The sequence below is a fragment of the Lissotriton helveticus genome, chromosome 3_2, assembly GCF_964261635.1.
Source record: "Lissotriton helveticus chromosome 3_2, aLisHel1.1, whole genome shotgun sequence".
NCBI lineage: Eukaryota > Metazoa > Chordata > Amphibia > Caudata > Salamandridae > Lissotriton > Lissotriton helveticus.
In genome coordinates, this window is record NC_136062.1 from 491,719,084 (window position 1) to 491,739,550 (window position 20,467).

Consider the following 20,467-nt stretch of genomic DNA (forward strand, 5'->3'; position numbering starts at 1 on the left):
AGGCCGGCATCCGACAATGAAGTGTGTGGGCCTGGGGAACGGGAGTCCAGTTGCGGCGACAAAGTCCTCCATATTGCTTAAAAAGGGTATGGTTCTCTTATCTTGTGTGCTTTCTGACAAGTTCTTATGCACAAAACTCGACAATGCATTTTTACTGAGTGTCAGACATGTGAGCTGAGCTCTGTTGAGTGAAGCACCCACGGGCACCCCTCTTTTACAAGTGTCTACTTCTATCTCTACCCAGTCTGGAGGTTCACAGTGGTGGCACTGCAGCGTCTAGCCAGAGCTATAGACATGTTACCCGTGCCCTGTTGCCTGCATTGTATGCAGTTTATTCTGTTTACAGGGGAGGGGGTGTGTAGTGGATTACGAGGGACAAGATGGTGGTTAGATTTGTCCTAGTTGTCCAAGTCCTTCTCAGATATTGATACATGCACGGACACATTTTCTGTTTCTCTCCCCAAAGAAGGTCTCATAACTGGTGGAGGGAGGTAGCCACCTGAACCCCTTCGATGTAGCCACAGCTCCCCTGCCACAGTGAAACCTACCCCGCCCTTTCCTCCGTTCCAGTTTGAGATCGCCACACCCTTGTCTGGATCTGCCAAGGACAGTTTGGGTACAATGACACTCAGATGACAGATCACACAGAAGCATGCAACTCCACAATTGTAGCAACACAACAGATTTTAAAGTGAGCAACCGTCCTGATTCGTAAGCCTCAGCTGCCAGAGGAGGATACGTGCAGGTCTGCTCAGTCAGTACTTTTGTCACAGATTCAAGTATCACCGAGGAGGTGCTGTACAGAAGCACAAGTGTGAAGAACACAAAGGCCAGCGGCAAAAACACTGCAAGGTTTCTGTTCACCCGGCAGTCTAAAGGTAAGTCCGGAAAGGTAGGTGCAGCCTTACGCTGTGTCTGTGGAGTGCAAGAAGAACATACCTACCTACACAAACTGCTACCTGAAATCCACGTTATGAGTATGAATTATTAAATGCACATTGACTCTTGAGGTAAGCCTTGAGTGCTTAACCTCACTATTCTGAGAGAGTCAAGTGCTAAACATGAGTAGCTGGCCATTCAGTTAGAGTACAGGAGTACACAGGACACCTCTGCAGTGCTAGGACCACAAGAAAGGGCTCGGTTATGAAGCCGAGACTCTAGTGTAAGTATATGATGGAGAAGAACTGAACTAATGTCTTTCAGGAGGATTTTAAGTTCCTTGATCAATGAGATTTAATTAATAAAGAAAGCTTACAGTCCTGCTGTTGCCTCAGCCGCAGCTCTGTTCAACACAGATGAATATGGACTTCTGATGGTGTCTTTGAGGTAAGTGAATGTCCTCTTTAAAAGGTAATATTGTGCAGTCTTCCCTGGATTTCTATGGAGTAGTTCCTTGACTTAATGGCACACTAAGCAAACATTATGTCTGTCCGTCCTCCTTCTTGTCAGAACTCTTCCTTCTGCTGACTTTGAAAGCACCACTGATGCGGGAGCTTGACTGACCAGCGCAGGCAACGTTGAAGTTTTAACATGGAGGATTCCACGAGAGACTTCCTTTAAGCTGCGAGACTCCTCCTCGACCTCCCCAGATGGACCCACATCACACCCCACGTTTAGAAGCCACACTGGCTCCCGATCCAGAAGCGATGCCAGTTCAAGATGCTGTTGCACGCGTAGAAAGCCCTGCACAACGAAGGACCAGCATACATCAACAAATGCCTGACCTTCCATCAACCGACCACACACCTATGATCCGCCCCAGTCTTCCTCGCAGACGCCCCCCATCGAAACAGCAGCGGACGACGCTCTTTTCACATCTGGCGGCCAAAGCCTGGAACGACAGTCCCCTGCACCTAAGGACCGCCCCATCGCTCTGGCAATTCAGGAAAGAACTCAAGACCTGGTAGTTCGAATGACCATATCACCTCTGAGCAGCAGGCAAGCCCAGCACCTTAAGACCCTCACACGCGATTTGCTGTGCTCTATAAGTGATTGACTGATTAATTGATTGATTGATTCACAACTGTGGGAAAAGCACTGTGGTGATGTAAAATATGTCAAGGGTCACAGCAAGGATCTGGCACTTTTGCAGAACATCATCCCTGCCTTCCGAAACGTACATGTGTTTCACCACATCCAGAGCCTACTCTTACCTCCATGAAGAGGATGCCCCCTGTCGTGTCTGTTCCCGCGTGCACCACAAACGTCTGCTTCTTTATGTGTCGACTGCCACTCGGTCGGATGGATAGTTCATGGCTATTCTGTAGAGAAAACATGTTTGGTTCATTGTAATGCAAGACTAAGGCATCTGCATCATCACCTCTCCCTTCTTGAGTTGGAGGGGACTGTGGGGTTTGGATGGCTTCTATCACCAAATCAGGTAGCTTTATTCTCACTTCAGACATGCTGTATGCTCATCCTCTACGTAGGGTGACTCAGAATAGGTATTACATGTGATATAAAGAACACACCTTGTGAGATTTAGCATAATGCATTCTGATGCTTGTGCCACGTAGGCCCGGGGCGCCTCGTGCTGTGTCTACACTCAAGAGAGGCGTGATGGCAACGGGCTCTCCTTGTCCCTATCACTCCACCTACTGCCCTCTTCCGCCCTTCTCATTAGTAACTTACCAGTTCTGCCACCTTATCCAACAGTTCGTTGATCTGCTGACTCTGCACCAGCCCAATGTGACATTTTCCCATAAGACGACGAACCTTCTTCCGGATGTCATTCTTATTCAGCTGGAAGAAAAGAGAAGCCACTGAGAAGAGAAAAAACAAATGTCCAGAGAGAACCAGCAGGGGGTGAAATGACCATCAAATCTGTGAATTAGGAAACCAAGAGCAAGCCCAAAGTTCTCGTTACGCGGATGAGATGGCGCAGGCACTTCTAGCAAGATCTAAGCCCATCCCGTGACTTCACACACATTGACTATCAATCCCACATCGGTATTTTCATGAATTCACATACATTTTGATGGTTTGGGAGACAGGATGATCAGATGGGAAAGTCACATTATTGAAAAGCTACTAATCGGGTACGGCCATGTTTCTTATCCTTCATTCCAGTGTTTCATCAAGCCATGAAAAGTCAGGAGCAAGAAAACAAAGCAAATGTCAAACACTGATATGAGCTCCAAAGAGAAGCTCAAGTCAATGAAACTGCAAATAGGAAGAACTTCTATGCACATCGTAAAAGAAATTCTGCAAGATTATGCCAGAACAAATACAGTCCTAGTGCCTCATACACAGGTGTGCATTGATTGACGGCCTCAGTGAATCTGTCCCCTTATTAGCCTAGGTGAAGAGGGCGAAGGGGACTGAAAAATATGAATCTACTCTGTATACCAGGCACTGGACTGAGCAACAGGCTGACGTGTCGTAGAACAGCAGACCACACACGTGAATGGGATAAACGCGGCCTACATCCTTATGTCAAGATCACTGGGGACAGCACAGATCAAAGAGCAGCAGATTAAGAAACAAAAGGCAGTGTGCAGCCCGGGGCACAATCTACTATGGCAGGGGCCTCAAGAAGACAGGAGCGAGAGGCCAGCCTGACCAGATCTCCAAGCAAAATCAAAAACACGGGGCATAGAAGCGCTCCTTACTGTCGCAGCAAGAAGAGACACAGGACGGGAAAACATGTCATCCTCATGTTGGCCAACAGTCTTTTAACAAACCGTTTGGCATACATCTAAGATAAAATGAGGAAAAATCAAACATAGGTGAGGCAGGGGTCTTGAGAGCAGGCTGTACATAGACAAAGTGCACGCACTGCTCGTTCCCAGCTGGCTGCCTAACTCCAGAAAAACAAACCGGATTTAGGAGTTGGAACAGAGGTGGTGCAGCCGAAGAGAAGCCCTGGGAGAGACCCTATTACAAAGAAACGCCATGAAACAATTTTCCAAAGACAAAGGTATGCCTGAGGTGTCCTACTTTCAATAGAGCTCTTCAGAGAATTACAATGAGTGCTCGGATCCATACTGAGCAGTTCCACATACAGAAGAACGGCAAGAACATGCCCTACAGCCTTTTTCTACAACAGAGTCTTTTGGGAGTGTCAATGTGAGCCGGCAGGTTTCTAAGGAACCCTGTGGGAGGAAGAAGACTCCTCAATGTCTTTTTGCACCTTTTCATTTTTTTTTTTTTGCTTCGGCCTTTCATTTTGCAGGTGAGCAGTAGCCTGGACCTTTAAGGCAGGATAAGAGAGTCTAGGCTTTGCACAACAAGTGTGTTCAGAGAGTTTTTTTGGTACCTACGGAAACTCTAAAGCCCTCTTTAAATGTTTAGAATGCGCAGGACTGGAAGATCCACGTCTACCCCACCTCCTGCAGCCAATGCCAAACGTCTACCCCTGTCCTTCCGAGTATTTATGGAAATCATAGGCAAATATTACAATGTCTTGCACCATATTCTGAATTGTTCACTCACCACATTTAACAAATCACTTGAAAAGTAATTTCCTGAGTGTTTTCTAAGCCACTACTGGTAAGTAGAGAGTCTTTGAAGAAATAAAAACATGGTATTATGGAACAAGTCTTCCAAAACCAAATCTGATGTGCGGTGAAAATTCTGGCAGCTGGAGACTCGGAGGATGAGTAAAAGTGGGTGCCTAGCCGGCTAACTGCTCAGAGTTCAGGACATAATCTGGCATTTTGCACGTCGTCGATAGCTTATCCAATGTTTGTGTATAAAAGCACTGCTATTGAACATTGTGCCCAGAGGAGCTACCTTTTCCTATTTGAGCCATAAGAGCAGGTAAAACACGTTTTTTTCTACATTGAGTCTGTGTTTCCTTCTTTAACTTCTATAGTTGGAACATTGGATCCTTTCTCAGCAGACTGGATTGAGGACACAGAGCACTAAATGACCAGAGAACATTGAATGTCTGCACAATATTCAGCATACACATTTGTCTCTAGTTATGCTTCATCAAACTTTGAGGTGTTTTGTTATACTCGTTCTCTTTTGGACCACCTTGCCTTTGGTGCTGCCAGTATACCCCACAAAATGCTGGTCGTCAGACTTGATGTCCTTGGTGAGGTCAATATACAAACTGTCAGCCCTTCTGGGGTCCGGCCGGCGTAGTGGTTCTGTAGTGTAGTTCCTATAGTCCCAATAGGCTCTGCGCATTGGAACAATTTCTTCAGTAGTGTAGACGTAGGACTGAGGTTATCTAGGTCTCTACTGACTATATTAGACTTAAGTTTTTGCCAGCTAGCTTAGAGTTCACTAGAAACTTTCTCGAATAAGCGAGGAGGAGTTTAACCCCCTGGATAGACAAGAAGGGATTTAGTTTCTGACAACCATAAAACATGACAACTTTGCTCCCTCCGAATAAGAGTGTATCTCTAGAGTTGTGTGAAAACAAAAGACAGCTATTTCACTCAGTCAAAGGTGAGTACTTAGTTTCACCAGATTGCAGAGAAAAAGAGAGACGGGCGTTTTCAATAAAAGATGTTATTTATTGAGCAGTCTCTTTCCTCATACAAGAGAAATTAATTGCTACAATTGCAATACTTGTAGTAAAGTAAAGTGCATACAGTAAAAGCAGGATTATTAAATAATACTGTACAAGCATGGATATGGTTTCTTAGCCATATGATACTTTAAAATGGATACATACATATATACATTGACTAATCGTACTCAACTGGTGCTTCTAACTACGCCTACCCCGGTGTACCTGAACTAAGCCTAATACGTGGGAAGGAGTAAGTAAGTAGCAGTTTAAGTTAAGTTTGTTTTGCCAAGAATCTGACTCAAGAATTCTCTGTAAGGGTTTAGTCAATTCAGTACCTGGGTATTAGAAGGCAGGAGGGCTGGTATCTCTCTCTCAGGACTCGGTATCCCAGTCACCCGCAAGGGTAGGCTGGAAACGCCGGAGGCTGGATTTCTCAGCAGGAGAAAAGACAGCGTCTTTCTCAGCGCGTCAAAAGGGAGGGGCAGCGTCCGTGGGCTCTCGCATCAGCTGGGCTCTTCAGAAGTAGTAGCTGCTCTGCTCCAGGATTACCACCGTGTGTTTGCTTAAGGCAACGTTGGTATATTTATACCTGAAATGTGCCGGGTTTGACGTAAGGATGGACATAAGACGTCAATAAAGATGTCACTAAGAACTGGTCGTTCTTACAGTGCTTTACAGGAGTTCTCGGACGAAATCAAAACAAAGCAGCGGGGATTTCCCAGGTTGCTGGAGGCTTGGATTTGTTTAAGAACTCGGTGTGCTTTCTAGGGGGCTGGAGGAATAGGCTTGCTTAATGTGACAGCAGGCGCTATGACCGAATTATGAAAAGGGTTTCTATGCGGTTGTAGGGATATTATTGATTTATAACCGGACAAGGCCAAGAATAGAAATATCGATTCAGGTACCTAGATAAACACACTACACCCACTCCACGAATTCATGTCCATAATTACTAAACTAAGCAATAGTAAACATAAGTAACGGTGCATGTGTATACCGATCCATCCCAAAATACATTTTTTGCATCTGAAATGGCATATGCGAAATACACGAAAAATGAGTATAGGTACTGTATGCTTTCAAGCAGTGTAATCATTCATTAAAAGGACACACATATATCAGCATGAATGATTTGCGAAAATTACACATGAAATGTCTCTTAATACAGAAAAGAAAAGTGCGAGATCATTCCATTACATATAAATACAGTTATTTGTAAATATGCTAGAGGCTGAGGTAATATATTGTCTCTAGAGTTCCTAAAAATAGAAGCTCTGTTCTCTAAGAATAGTTCTACTTTAAGCAGAGGATGAGTGCCAAAAAAAGGTAAATATTTTGGAATCGGGGAAAAAATAATTTCGTTTTTCAGGGGAAAAAGTCAAAACAGTTCCAAATATTTCCAGAAGCTTTTGTTTTTCAAAGCTGAAGGCCAAATTCAGAGTTCAGGGAACGCTGTGTGCTCGTATGCTTAAAGTTATTCTTTTTGTTCGGGGGAAAACATCATTTCAGACAGACTTTCAAAAAAGCAGTTTACCACTTCAGGTGAAAGTTCGACCAAGTTGGAAAATGCCGCAACCGTGCAGTCATGAGCATGATTGCTATCATCGATGACAGGATCAGCAGTGCTCACAGAAGGTCGTACCTGGTTGATGCTGCTCTCATCTTGTACTTCACTACCCTTTAATCGCAGTGGTGAAGTTTCCACGAATGCCGTCATCAGGATGGGTAACCGCTGGGGACAACACGATGCATGAGCCGTTACTGGACTGAGCAAAGTATCTGTATCCATTGGTACTTCTGATTGTAGTGTAAGACAGACGTCTAACACGCATTCTTCTCCGCACAGCATACATCTTAACACAGGTAAGATACAATTCTGCCAGATGGGTCTGAATGAAAGAAACCAGGTCATATTCAGATCTCTTAGCCGGGCTAATCCAAGGACTTTAGTTATGCGGTCCCGATAGCGTACAGCTAGGATCGTTTCTTCCACTGTTGCTGGAGTCTTGTCCGCGTTTTGGCTTGCCATAACGAAGCAGAAGAATCAAAAATAAAATGCCTGCTAACAGGAGTGGAAGGCCACCAAAGATCGAATGGACAAAATTAGGAAAAATGCCCAGGACTGCTTTGAAAGGTGTCAACAGTCCCGAAAAAATTGACTTAAATACACTCGCGATACCATTCGTATCAGAAATGTTTAAGATTTCGTTTAGCATTTCTGCGAAGTGTAGGGGGCAATTTGTTGAAAATAATGCATGTATCTCTGTCGTTGTCCTTGCAACTTGGAGATCATACGTTTCTTTCGATGACGTCAAGGGCACAGGCGTCTGTAGAAGAACAGACTTCATTCTGCTTAAAGTATCAATTCGAATAGAAGAGATTTTCAGACTGGGCCAAATTCTACCCTCCCTGTCTGGAGTGTCGTTCGGATACAATACTTGCATACAACAAGTGACCATGGACGAAACGCTTACGAGATAAGCTTTTCCTGGCACCAAGCCACAACATCTGTGGTCCACAATTAGAATGTAGCTCCCGTTAGAAAGCCGTCTAAAGAATGGCTCTATTCGAGTTGCAGGTGTGCCAAGCTGGTGACATGAAAGGTTATTTGAAGTCCCCTCACAGGCCCCATGTAAATTTATACCTTTACACAGAAGTATACCACTTAGTGATGTCTCACAATTATTACCACTAAGAAATACACTCTGTCCTTTATTAATATAACATGTGTGTGTATAAGGTAAGTTCCATGTTGACTTAATGTATCCTTTACCCAACCTTTCATACTGGACTGCCTGTATATACTTTTGGCAGTATCGAAATTGGAAGAATAGTTATGATTCCGTGTATTATCTATTCAATGACAGGCCGTTCTGACATTGTCAATGGTAATCTCTCAAGTTTTTCAATGCTCAGAATTGTATACTCTGCTCCTTTTTGTGCCAAGCTGATTTGTATATCAGTAAGGTTAAAGATAGAGAACAGTGACGTTGTGTTGATTAAACGCCAAGGCACGTAGCCTGAACGCAGATTTTGTAACGTCCAGCCAAGCTGTACAATAGAACGCAATTGGGACTGACCATGTTGTAACATTAGTAAGTCCTGCTCTATTATATCGATTGCAGATGATACAATACTGTCCAGTGAATATATTCTGGAAGACAGAGTCATTAACCCATTGTCCACAACAGAAAGTGATTTTTCCAAATTAATATGGTCAATTTCCCGTATTTTCTCTGCTGTTTTAATTTGAGTTACTTTCCAAGCTTCGTTATAAGCTGCATATATAGAGGCCGCTACGAAACGTTTTTGACGCTGTTTGCGCGGTCCCATTATGAAATCACGCAAGTCAGCACCTTCTTTAAGTAAAGTTAAGTGTTGCTTAATTTGTGCCAGTGTGGATGTATGTAGGCATTCGAGGCAGAGTTTTCCTACACTGTATGTTGTTACTATCCCTGGATGTTGTCTCTGGGAGTATCTAGGGTCTGGCCTGGTCAATTTGAACCCCTGTATTTTGTTCAGGAATCTATCTTGACAGTTATTTGTGTCTGTGGGCCAGATCAACCATTTTTTCCAATCAGGATGTGTTCTGTTTTGGTTTAAAATATGGGATACATCTACCTCAACATCTGTAGTGCTATTACTGTCAGGTGTTGGCTTTGGAATAGACGGTTTGTTGAAGTCTTTAATTTTGGCTAGGCCAAGACAGGTTGTTTGTTGAATTGTGTGATTCAAAAATATAATTTGTTCTGGGATCATGCAGGCTCTGAATAATGATTCTATACCTTGGACTTGCCAGTCTCTGGTACCCCAGATCGTTTTCGTTTCAATGTTTTTATTCCAAAAATCAAAACCAAATGTGTTCATGTTTTCAAAAAAAAATTCTGAATAGATTAATCTTGTATTTGTCAGCATTGCTTTCATTCCTGTCTTATTTAACAGTTTGAAATAAAATGTTTCTGCTTCACTTGTGTTAAACCCTGAGAAGTATGGGAATTTCTCATAAAATGTTTTTGAACTACCTTTTGGCGGAGTTGCACAATGTTCCCATTGATTATAATTTAAAACATTTCTAGGTTGAGCAGATTTATGCAAATAATGGTTAGCATAGTGGTTGTAGCAGTACACCTGTTCATAATTTGATGAACCTTGTAAATAATCATGTTCTTTAAATTTTGCTGACATAACTAAGTCTGACATCATATCATTAATACTTTCAAAGTCCCAATCATCAGAGAATGTACTCGGTTTTACAAAGTAACTTAATGAAACCTTAAATTGATGAGGATACTTCAAGAGCTCGACCGGGCCATATATATCGTAATCTGTTTTGTCCCAAGCTACCCCACCGGGTATCGGATTGGCTGTGAAGTTTACTGAAGAAAGTTCTCTTTTCTCGATGTGTGAAGACTCGTGTGGCTTTAGGACCAGGTTGATATTCTGGCTTGCTGTGTCCATTGTAACATATTTTCCTTCAATGAAGTGTCCCAAGCATAGTACCGTGATGAGCCAAAGCAGGAGGAAAAGTACACCTAGCACCACCCAAAATTCAATCCATGGGGAAATCAGATAGGTTTCTTGTAGTTGATGAAAGAGTTCTTTAGCTTTGTCTTTAAAAGTTTTTGTTGTTGGCTGTTCTTCAGGTTCGCTCAGATCCTCAGAAAAGTCATCGAAATTGATGAAGTAGCCTGATGCAGTTCTGTCAATTGTTGGAATTGCTTCTGGATTTTTCTTTGCTTTTGGAATTTTCTTTGTTTCATTAGCATAGTCTGTGGCTACATCGTTGTAGACAGGTGTTTCTTGACGAATTGTTGCAATTTGGGTTTCAAGAGGCATAAGTTCCATGGCTTTGTTGCATAGTCCTTGTTGACTCACTGTAGGTTTATCAAATGTGATTAGTCTCTCAGTTTGAACCTCTTGATTTGTAGCAAACTTTGGTGTTCTGCTATTTCTTGGGAGTCCACTTGGCCTACTACTTATTATTGGCCACATGATTGTGGTTTAACCAGGTCGATGGATACAACTCGGTTCTCCTTTTTACCAGCAAGAGGCGGTAGTACAACTGATCTTGTTCCGTTGACAGCTAAGACAGGTACTGCTTTTCTGTAAGAAGGCCCAAATTCCTTCTTCACCGCGATTTTCTCTCTGACCAGATCCCCAATCTTTGGAATCCAGACAGGCCTTGCTGGGACAGGTGGTTTCTCTTCAGTGGCTGTTGGCTGTTGTTACAACTTTATGTTGCTCAGGTCTTTTCTTCTTTCATTTAAGTCCTGTAAAATAGCCAAACGATCTTTGATATCAAAGCATTTTCCTTCTACCACTGAACTTTGACTATCGAGATCCTGGATATGCATTCTAGTCCCGAACAATAGTTCGTACGGACTGAAACCTTTTAGAGAATTTCTTGGCAGATTATTAAGACTACGTTGGACACTTGTTAAATGTTTGACCCACCCAACCCCCGAACCTAATACCTTTGCCGTTATAGATTGCTATATGTCTCAGTTTTTTCTTTCCACCATCCCGTTTCCCTCAGGAAGGAAGTGACAAGATTACCGCAATGCAATGCCCATTCTGGTCACGGCCTCCCTCTAAGCTCGTGAGAAAAAAGTAGGACCCTGGTCAGAGTGTAGCAAGCCAATTGCGTATGTGCTGATATAGACTCGCAAATCTTTTCATAACAGTTCTGGCGTCAGCCGAGAGCTGGGGTCTACATTTTAAGTGAATCTAGTCTTAAATAATTATTAAAGGGATGCATTTTTCCTGGGTATTTTTCATTGTTATTCTTATGATATCTAAAAGAAGGGCATTGGTACTACTCCGGGCATTTCGCCACTGCGGTCTCAGTTGCAGTTTTGACAGTAAAATGCAAATTTGTAGTTTTGCAGGCTCATTCCCGGCCACCAGTATATTGATTGTAATTCTTTCAGAGATTTCAAGATCCCTCGATGCCCTAGACCTTCCCCCATGTGTGCGTCTGCTATTAACAAGTTTCTCCAGTTCGTGTTTGGAATTACCCTATCCCCCACTCCAGGGATTTGAGCAAAAGGAACGGAGTTTGCATCGATTACGTATGTATAATTGAGTCGATAGTTGACGGGTAGCGCTGCACAGTCGCCTTTTGATGACGTTTTCACCGCCAGCATCGTTTCCCCGTCTATGTATTTTCCTGAACGCTTTTTTGTAGCTACGGAAGCCGGTTTAGTTGCTTCCGCTGTGGCTGTCTCAGCCAATGAATTCCCTGAAACGTGAACGCCATCACGTTCATGACTCAATGAATGTATCACGTGAGTCTTTGGTAGTTCTTTCTGTGAGATAACTACTTGTTCCCAAAGCGATTTTTGCTTTATTGTGGCACCTGTGTCATCTTTGTAACCGTTTTGAACCCATTTCTGCAAGTCGTTATTGTATGATTTGACGCAGTAATACGAATCGCACACTATTAGTGTCGGGAATTCGCGATCGGCATTATCTAGCGCCATTTTTAACGCTATTATTTCAGTTTGTTGTTCTGAATTGTTCTCTACAGAGTGTGATATTGTTACCAGAGATCTTAATTTACCTCCACGCCACACGTATTTAACAATCTCGCATGTGGCGTTATAGGCTTGTTTTCCCCAAACTGAAGGTTGTGCATATCCGTCTGTATATATTACACAGGCGTACTGTCGCATGGGCAGAATGTCGATTGGCAGAGGATATTCTCTTTCATATTCTAGATTTTTTAATCTTTTCAGGTTTGGACCAAAATAGTATTTCACTTTGTCTGTAGCAAGAGAATTTTCCCATTGTATCCATTTTGGATTTAATGCCACGGTAGTTAAATTACATGGGCTTGTTAATGCCTCAAAGGCTGATTCTGCTGTTATAACAGTAATCTGTCTGCCATCAGCTTGGTCTCTTTCTTTTGCTACAGCTGTTTGAACCGCATGAACAATGTTTTCTTTAATACTGAATGTTTTTTCAGCTTCAGTGTACAAATGTGATTTGTATGCTATTGGTACAGTTTCTCCCTCATTAAAGGTTAGGTATGTGAATCCGCATCTTCCTGGGATGACCCGGATCACAAGGTTGCGTGTGTTATCGCGTGTTTGCAATTTTGTTTTAGCTAACATGTCTGTTTGCAATGATCTCAAAATCTCTTGTGTGTTTTTGAGTCCAATTGATGGTTTTAAAATCTGGTTTTATTAGTTCATAGAGGGGTTTAACCCTCTCTGCATAATTTAGAATGTAAGTTCTTCCGAAATTCAGGAAACCTAGAATTGATTGTAAGTTTTTCAGCGTTCTTGGTGCTTGGATTACAGAGCATTTCTCTAAGAAATTGTCTGCCAGGCTTTTACCTTCACTTGATAATTCATATCCTAAAAACAGGACAGTTAGATGGGCAATTCGTGACTTTTTAAAGTTGAATTTGTAACCCTCTGCTGCGAACCCAAGTATTATGGTGTTCACTCTTTTCAAGTGAGTATCCAAGTCATCATCTGTTAGATAGATGTCATCGACATAAGATAATGCCTCATCATCATAAATTTGTAGTAACTCTGTTACTCTTGCTGAGAATAATCCTGGGCTGTTCTTGAACCCCTGTGGGAGTCGACAGAATTTTTCTGCGAGCCCATTATTGAGAAAGCGGTCAAATACCTGCTTTCAGGTGCTATGTTTTAACAAAAGAATCCATTAGAGATGTCTAATGTTGTTTTGTATTTTTTGCGCACGATGTTATTCATTAGTGCTGCACTATGCGAGTTTTGTACTGCAAATGTCTTGCAACATGAGTTAAGGTGTCTGTAGTCCAAAACTAGACGATATGACTCGTCTGGTTTGGAGACAGGAAACAAAGGATTGTTCATTTGTGAGGTGCATGTTTCAATCACCCCCTGGTATTCAAGTTGATCTAAGATCTCCCTGACCTGTTTTTTAGCTTCTTGCTTAATTGGGTACTGCCTCTGTGCAGTTGGTTGAGATTTTAACTGGATTTTGTGAGGAGGAGAGTCCTCATCCCATCCAACATGGTTTTTATATAATGCAGGAGCTTGGGCTACTGCCCACTTTCTTGCATATGTATATTTTTTATGAATTGGAATATGATTTGAGAAGGCAGGCATAATCATTTCTTCGCCATGAGGGCACTCCCTGACAAACTCCGGTGGCCAGTCTTTTTCAGCTAAAAGGAGGTCATAGCCTTTGGAGAGGTTATCCCAAAATAGACCCCTTATTTTCCTAGTCTTATCTCCCTCTATACGTAATGTTACTTCGTATATTTTATGAGGTTTGCCAACTCTGGTATCTGCAGTTTCCACTTGAATGTATTCATTCGTGTCCACTGTCTCCAGATGATTCATCAGGATCTTGCGAGCTATGCTCACTTCTGCGGCGCTGTCTAGCATTGTCTGAGCCCACTCTCCGTTTTTCAGCTGTGTCCTCAGGATCCTCGGCATGTTTGATTACTTTAATGCTGGCTACCTTCTTTTTTGGAAATTGTAATTTTTTACTTTGATGAGCAGGTTCCTTGTCTTTGGACTTGACGTGCTCTTCCCTTTGTTCTGACCGTCCTCTTCTTTCCGATTTCTGCGAGAAAGTCTGAAAAGATCGAGAGGGACGTCTATCAATATCTTGATATCTATCAGGTTTCTTTAGATTATCCCTATTTCTAAGGTTGTATCTTTTCTCAGAGGGCTCCCTCTGGAATGGAATCTTTTTTCTTTGGGTGTGGATTGTTTATTTCCATCCCAGCTCTTTTTTGGAGTGTTTAAATTATTTTTAATAAATATTTTTTCAGGATTTTCAGTTAGTTGGGGTTTTACTGGTTTCCCCCCCAAACTATCTCTTCCTAGTTCTTCATAGGATTTTTCTATGATTCTGGCAAGTTCAAATGGTTGTTCTACTATATCTGTTTCTTTCAATTTCTGGCGGATCGCCACAGATGCTGCTTCTCCTTTTATGTTGGATAATAATAAAGCTGAGACCTGCTTGAAGTCTTTCAGTAATTTCATACCCAGAGTTAAAGCAGGTTCTGGACAATATTCATTTTGAATTTGTCTTAGCACATCGGGTATTACCGCCATGGACGGAATACCATGTGTTTTTGTATAAATGGAAGCAAAGACTGTGCCCCAAGTGTCACAGTCCTCCACATGTGGTGCGATCCCCATTGGAAGACAGATAGTCAGAATTCTGTGTTTCTCAACAGGGGTAGTATCTGGAAATACTGCCTCTATTTGAGTGATTTTTTGTGCTAACCAGAATGGAATTTGTTCCCGTTTTATGGGTACTTTACCCAGACATGACTGTATGTTCTGTGGTGTAATTTTATTTGTGTTCCCCTGATGAGGGGTCAGCTGTGGAATGTTAATAGCTGGTTGAACTGTTGAAGTCCGCATTACATATTGGACTAATTGTCTATGTATTTTAATCAGTTGTTTTAGCTGTGCTAAAAGTTCTGGTATTGACATTTTTTCAATGTTTGGATGTGGTGTGTAGCTGGCTAAAACCGGCCACGTTGCTCCTGGTCTACCTAGTGGACCGAGCCTGGTGATATGATTATTATGTTTTAGCGCGCCTTTAAACCAGAGCAGGTGCTCTTGGTATTTTAATGGGATTTCCACCTCCTCGAAAGGAGTGTAGTCATCCGGAGGTTGCTCTATTTTGTAATAGTGGAACTCGTGTGTGACAGCGTTTGCTGCTGGAAAGTTTATCCATGAATAGAATACCTCTGTCTGCCGATATTCATGTGCCTCAATTACGAATATGACTGTACCACCTCTCGATGTCAGTCCATTTTCTATGAGTTTAAGGGTTATAGTTTTCTTATGTTGACCGGGATGAGTATTGCATCCGGGTCGGTCTGCAGGAGACTATTGTCATCCTCTAGGAGTCGAGCTGCTATTCTAGCTGCCTCCCTCTCTTCTTCAGTTTCTGACATTTTTACTGACAGAAGTGTTTTTGTTGCAGATCAAGTTTCAAGGAAACAAAGATTAGGTGCACAATATTTTGGAACACTGTATCCTTCAACGTTGAATAAACCAAAAATTATACATAGAAATCTCTTCCTACTAAGTTTCGGCTGATTTTTAACCTTTGACCCACTCCAGACGTCTTTGGAGTATTTACGGGAGAAAGGGTCTGTGTGAAAAAGCACGACTGAGTTACTCTAACGTCTTGCATTAGATTTATCGCCTTACCAAACGTTGGGCGCCATGTAGTGTAGTTCCTATAGTCCCAATAGGCTCTGCGCATTGGAATAATATCTTCAGTAGTGTAGACGTAGGACTGAGGTTATCTAGGTCTCTACTGACTATATTAGACTTAAGTTTTTGCCAGCTAGCTCAGAGTTCACTAGAAACTTTCTCGAATAAGCGAGGAGGAGTTTAACCCCCTGATAGACAAGAAGGGATTTAGTTTCTGACAACCATAAAACATGACAACTTTGCTCTCCCTGAATAAGAGTGTATCTCTAGAGTCGTGTGAAAACAAAAGACAGCTATTTCACTCAGTCAAAGGTGCGTACTTAGTTTCACCAGATTGCAGAGAAAAAGAGAGACGGGCGTTTTCAATAAAAGATGTTATTTATTGAGCAGTCTCTTTCCTCATACAAGAGAAATGAATTGCTACAATTGCAATACTTGTAGTAAAGTAAAGTGCATACAGTAAAAGCAGGATTATAAAATAATACTGTAAAAGCATGGATATGGTTTCTTAGCCATATGATACTTTAAAATGGATAAAATAGATACATACATATATACATTGACTAATCGTACTCAACTGGTGCTTCTAACTACGCCTACCCCGGTGTACCTGACCTAAGCCTAATACGTGGGAAGGAGTAAGTAAGTAGCAGTTTAAGTTAAGTTTGTTTTGCCAAGAATCTGACTCAAGAATTCTCTGTAAGGGTTTAGTCAGTTCAGTACCTGGGTAATAGAAGGCAGGAGGTCTGGAATCTCTCTCTCAGGACTCGGTATCCCAGTCACCCGCAAAGGTAGGCTGGAAACGCCGGAGGCTGGATTTCTCGGCAGGAGAAAAGACAGCGTCTTTCTCAGCGCGTCAAAAGAGAGGGGCAGCGTCCGTGGGCTCTCGCATCAGCTGGGCTCTTCGGAAGTAGTAGCTGCTCTGCTCCAGGATTACCACTGTGTGTTTGCTTAAGGCAACGTTGGTATATTTATACCTGAAAGGTGCCGGGTTTGACGTAAGGATGGACATAAGACGTCAATAAAGATGTCACTAAGAACTGGTCGTTCTTACAGTGCTTTACAGGAGTTCTCGGACGAAATCAAAACAAAGCAGCGGGGATTTCCCAGGTTGCTGGAGGCTTGGATTTGTTTAAGAACTCGGTGTGCTTTCTAGGGGGCTGGAGGAGTAGGCTTGCTTAATGTGACAGCATGCGCTATGACCGAATTATGAAAAGGGTATCTGTGCCGTTGTAGGGATATTATTGATTTATAACCAGACAAAGGCAAAGAATAGGATATTGATTCAGGTACCTAGATAAACACACTACAGCTCCTCCTTCTCCTTGGTGGGATGGGGTGGAGGGTAAAAGGCTGGAAGGGGAGTGGATTATCCCATATTGAAAATGTGCCTCACCCTGGGATGGAAGGACGCTTTAGCCTTGGGAAATAACTTGTTCAGAAAGAAGCAGGTGTCGGGTAGGCGGATACTCTGTGCTTGCAACTCACTTATTTGCTTCTTCTCAAGTGACAAGTATGGAAAGCCTCAAAAGGAGAACCCATCAAAAAAAGTCAACACAAGATTAACATCTCATTAAGGTACAACAAATGAGGTAGGTGGAAACATATTAGTGAATCTAATCAGGATTGGAGATTTGAATAGTGGTTGGTCTGGAGGTAGCGAAATGCCTACAAGGCTGCAACGTAACCACTGACTATGATCACCGCACAGCCCTACTGGGCCAGCAAAGGGGCGAAGCGTAGAACCTCAGAAAGGTAAGCCTTCGAAGAGTAAACATCATGCTCTGCACACCACACAACAAATCTATCTCACCTTCCAGCGCACTACCGAAGGAATGTCTTGCCGAAAGGATCACGTTCACCACCTCTGGTGGCAGCTGGAAGGAGTCAAGGTGTACCAGTCCAATCTTCATGCAGCACGGTGGGGCTCAGGAGGGTGAGTTGCAGAATCTGCCCTCAGACTAGGAGAGGCGGTCAGCCCTTACAGGAACCCAAAGCAAGGTAAACAGGGAGAAGCTCAGACGGTCAGTCTATTACATCCTTCTCAGCCAAGAGGCTTAGGCCTGGTCCTGGTGAATCTACCTTACAAGCCGAGGAATCAAGGAAATGGGGAGGAACACATAATCAAGTGTAAAGTTCTAACGGAATTGAAATGGATCTCCCAAGGTTCCCTGCAGCAGATATGCAAACAGAGTTGTGAGTGGCAAAGAGATCCGCCTGAGGTTTGCACCATAGGGCCAAGATATGTTGTGCCACCTTCGAATGCAAATGTTACTCGTGATCGGCAAGATGACGCTGCTCAAGCTGCCAGCCTGGTGTCCTACTCGGTCAAACGGTTCATAACTATCCAGATCTCATGCTGATGCATCCCAGCCCAAAGCCCAAAGCTTCAACGCTTCAACTGTTAAGGTGCGTTTCTTGATGTACCACATCACAGTCTTTTTGCGGACCTGGACAGAAAAGGGAAGAAGGCCTTGAGGGCCAATGAAATTGCTCTCAACTTGAGCATGTTTATGTGAAATACCTGCTTCTCTGGAGATCAGATATCTCTGATCTCCAGAACAGCCAGATGAATACCCCCACCGAAGGTGGATGCATCCGTCCCCACGGCTTGCGGAAGGTAGAAGGACAACTCTTTGGACAGGTGATCCTCCCCTCTCTAAGTCAGGTTCATTGTAGTGTCACAGGAGATCATGATGGTGTCTGCCACATATCCTCAGAGATGGAACTGCGGAGGCACCACTGTAGAGCCCTCATCTACAAGGCAACCTCCTGAGATCTTTCTCCCTATGGCCTCTAACGTTTTGGACTCCCTGTCTTGAGAGTGAACCAGAAACACTCCCTGGATTTGTTTATACCAGAATGAGGCCTACACCACTAGACTTTCTGGGGAAAGGTGCACGGTCAGGAACAGTGGTTCACCCTGACCCCGTCTGTAGCTCCTGGCCAACATGAGGTTCATTACTGGGGCTAATGTGGGCTTTTCCTGGGTATCCCTCGTTAGCTCCATCAGTGCCTCATTAAAAGGCAATAGTGGTTCTGCTGAGGCACGAAGGTACTGGTATCCAGAGCTACTCAGTATGTCAGTCGATCCCCTGGTTCGTCTGCCTCTGCAGGAGGACCTTCTGTCGCAGCAGCAGGGGACGGTCCTCCACCTGAACCTGTCCAGTCTCCACCTCCATGCTTGGAGATTGAGTGGCGACAGTTGAGGCCATTTGACTTGCCTCCTGAAGTCTGTAATGTCATTCTGGCAGCCAGGCGTCCCTCCACAAAATCGGTATACGCCTGCAGGTGGAATAAATTTGTGTTTCTGGCGCGGAAAAGCTGTGTCTAAGAACTGACGTCAGCACGCGGAGGCGGCGTCTAAGTACTCCGACGACGTCATCACGACGCCGACGACGGACGTGGAGTCGCAGACGACGCCTACCAACGCGCAAGGGTACTGCTAACGCAAAAATGTCCGGAACCAGTCGGACGCCTGGGGATATTCTAAGGTAAGGAATCTATCACTAACTAATGACTCTTACAGATATATCGTTACACAAGTAGTAACTTGTGCTTTATGACATGGAGGAAAAGAGCTGAATCAGTCCATGGCACTGGAAATTTCAAACAAAATTCATCGACGGTGGTGGTGGTAGGACAGACAATAGCTTTGATGTCGCATATATTATGCTTTTTCCCTTACAGGTCTTGAATTCCCCTTCAGTGAATATGTGGTAACGGATTAATCAAACAGTGAATAAATAGGATTAAATCAAGTGCAAATTCTTTTCATATTATTCTGTTCCTGCAAACATGATAATCAAGCTTACATGTATATATTTGTAGTATTTAATCACTGAAGTTGATTATTTCACGTTTATACATTGATATGAAACCATAGTTTCTAGAAGGTTGATAATTGTGCGTTTCATTTTGTTGTCTTTTCAACAGAACACTGTTTAAGAGTGAAAATAGTTGAAAAGGAATTATGCTACTTATAGTTGGTTGTTTATCATGAAGTCTTCAACAAGATTCTGAAAAATCAGATGGGGGGCAGGGGAGGGGGGGTGACTAGAGCACCTTGGCAGATGCACAAGATGGCTAGCCTTGCCATCCAGTCTGCTGCATATTGCTCCGTACTCAGACAGACTGTGTGGGATCTCAGAGGAGCAGTTAGAAGGCACCCGATCTGCTTCCTGAGTCCGTGGCGCAGATATCAGGACGGCCTGGCGACTTGGCGTAAACTCGGCCCATGGCTGCACAGCTCGGTCCATCGGAGACCGCAGAGTTTTCATAGAGCGGAGGCAATGCGGTGGAGCCACACTCACAATGAGGGCGAGAACTCTTCCTTCCTGGCTTTGAGTGGCCCTGTGACGGGACAGGGTCTGGGCCGTGAACAACCCGTGCGGCCCTCCCGGGGAGCTGGGACCGGCACTTTCATCTGCTGAAGGCCCACGCCCTTGAGCCATAATGTGGACTCAGCCTCCTGCCCTCGGGCTAAGGTGAGGAACAAGGGGGAGAACAAAGACACGGAGCGTTGTCGCAGGTTGGTGCCCGGGTCAGGTGGGAGGAAGCAGTTGGGAAATATGGACCGAAACGGCTGTAGGGGTAGGGAGACCAACCATTTGAGTCGGTGCCAGCGCCCTGCCTAGCCTCAACCCACCAGCTGAATGTGCTGCCCCCACTGATTCCCTTGGGGTAAGCAAGCTGAATCAAAGTGCCCGACCCCAGTACCGGAGCTGCCACCCCACCTGGTGCTATTTTAACAGGACAGTCTCAGGTGCTCGTGGTACCTTCTGCTCCAAGGAACTAGCGAGCTGAGTGAAGA

General features: G+C 43.7%; 1 protein-coding gene across 11 annotated transcripts in view; it reads right to left on the reverse strand.

The window, feature by feature from the left end:
- MADD (MAP kinase activating death domain) overlaps positions 1-20,467 on the reverse strand; it is an 853,817-nt gene that overhangs the window by 398,822 nt on the left and 434,528 nt on the right. For all 11 annotated transcript variants that reach the window (XM_078684455.1, XM_078684462.1, XM_078684460.1 and 8 more), the window contains 2 exons: positions 2,632-2,742; positions 2,154-2,261 (listed from right to left, as the gene is read on the reverse strand). In XM_078684455.1, the coding sequence (XP_078540581.1) occupies positions 2,154-2,261; positions 2,632-2,742 (219 nt within the window). The remainder of the gene's footprint in view (positions 1-2,153; positions 2,262-2,631; positions 2,743-20,467) is intronic.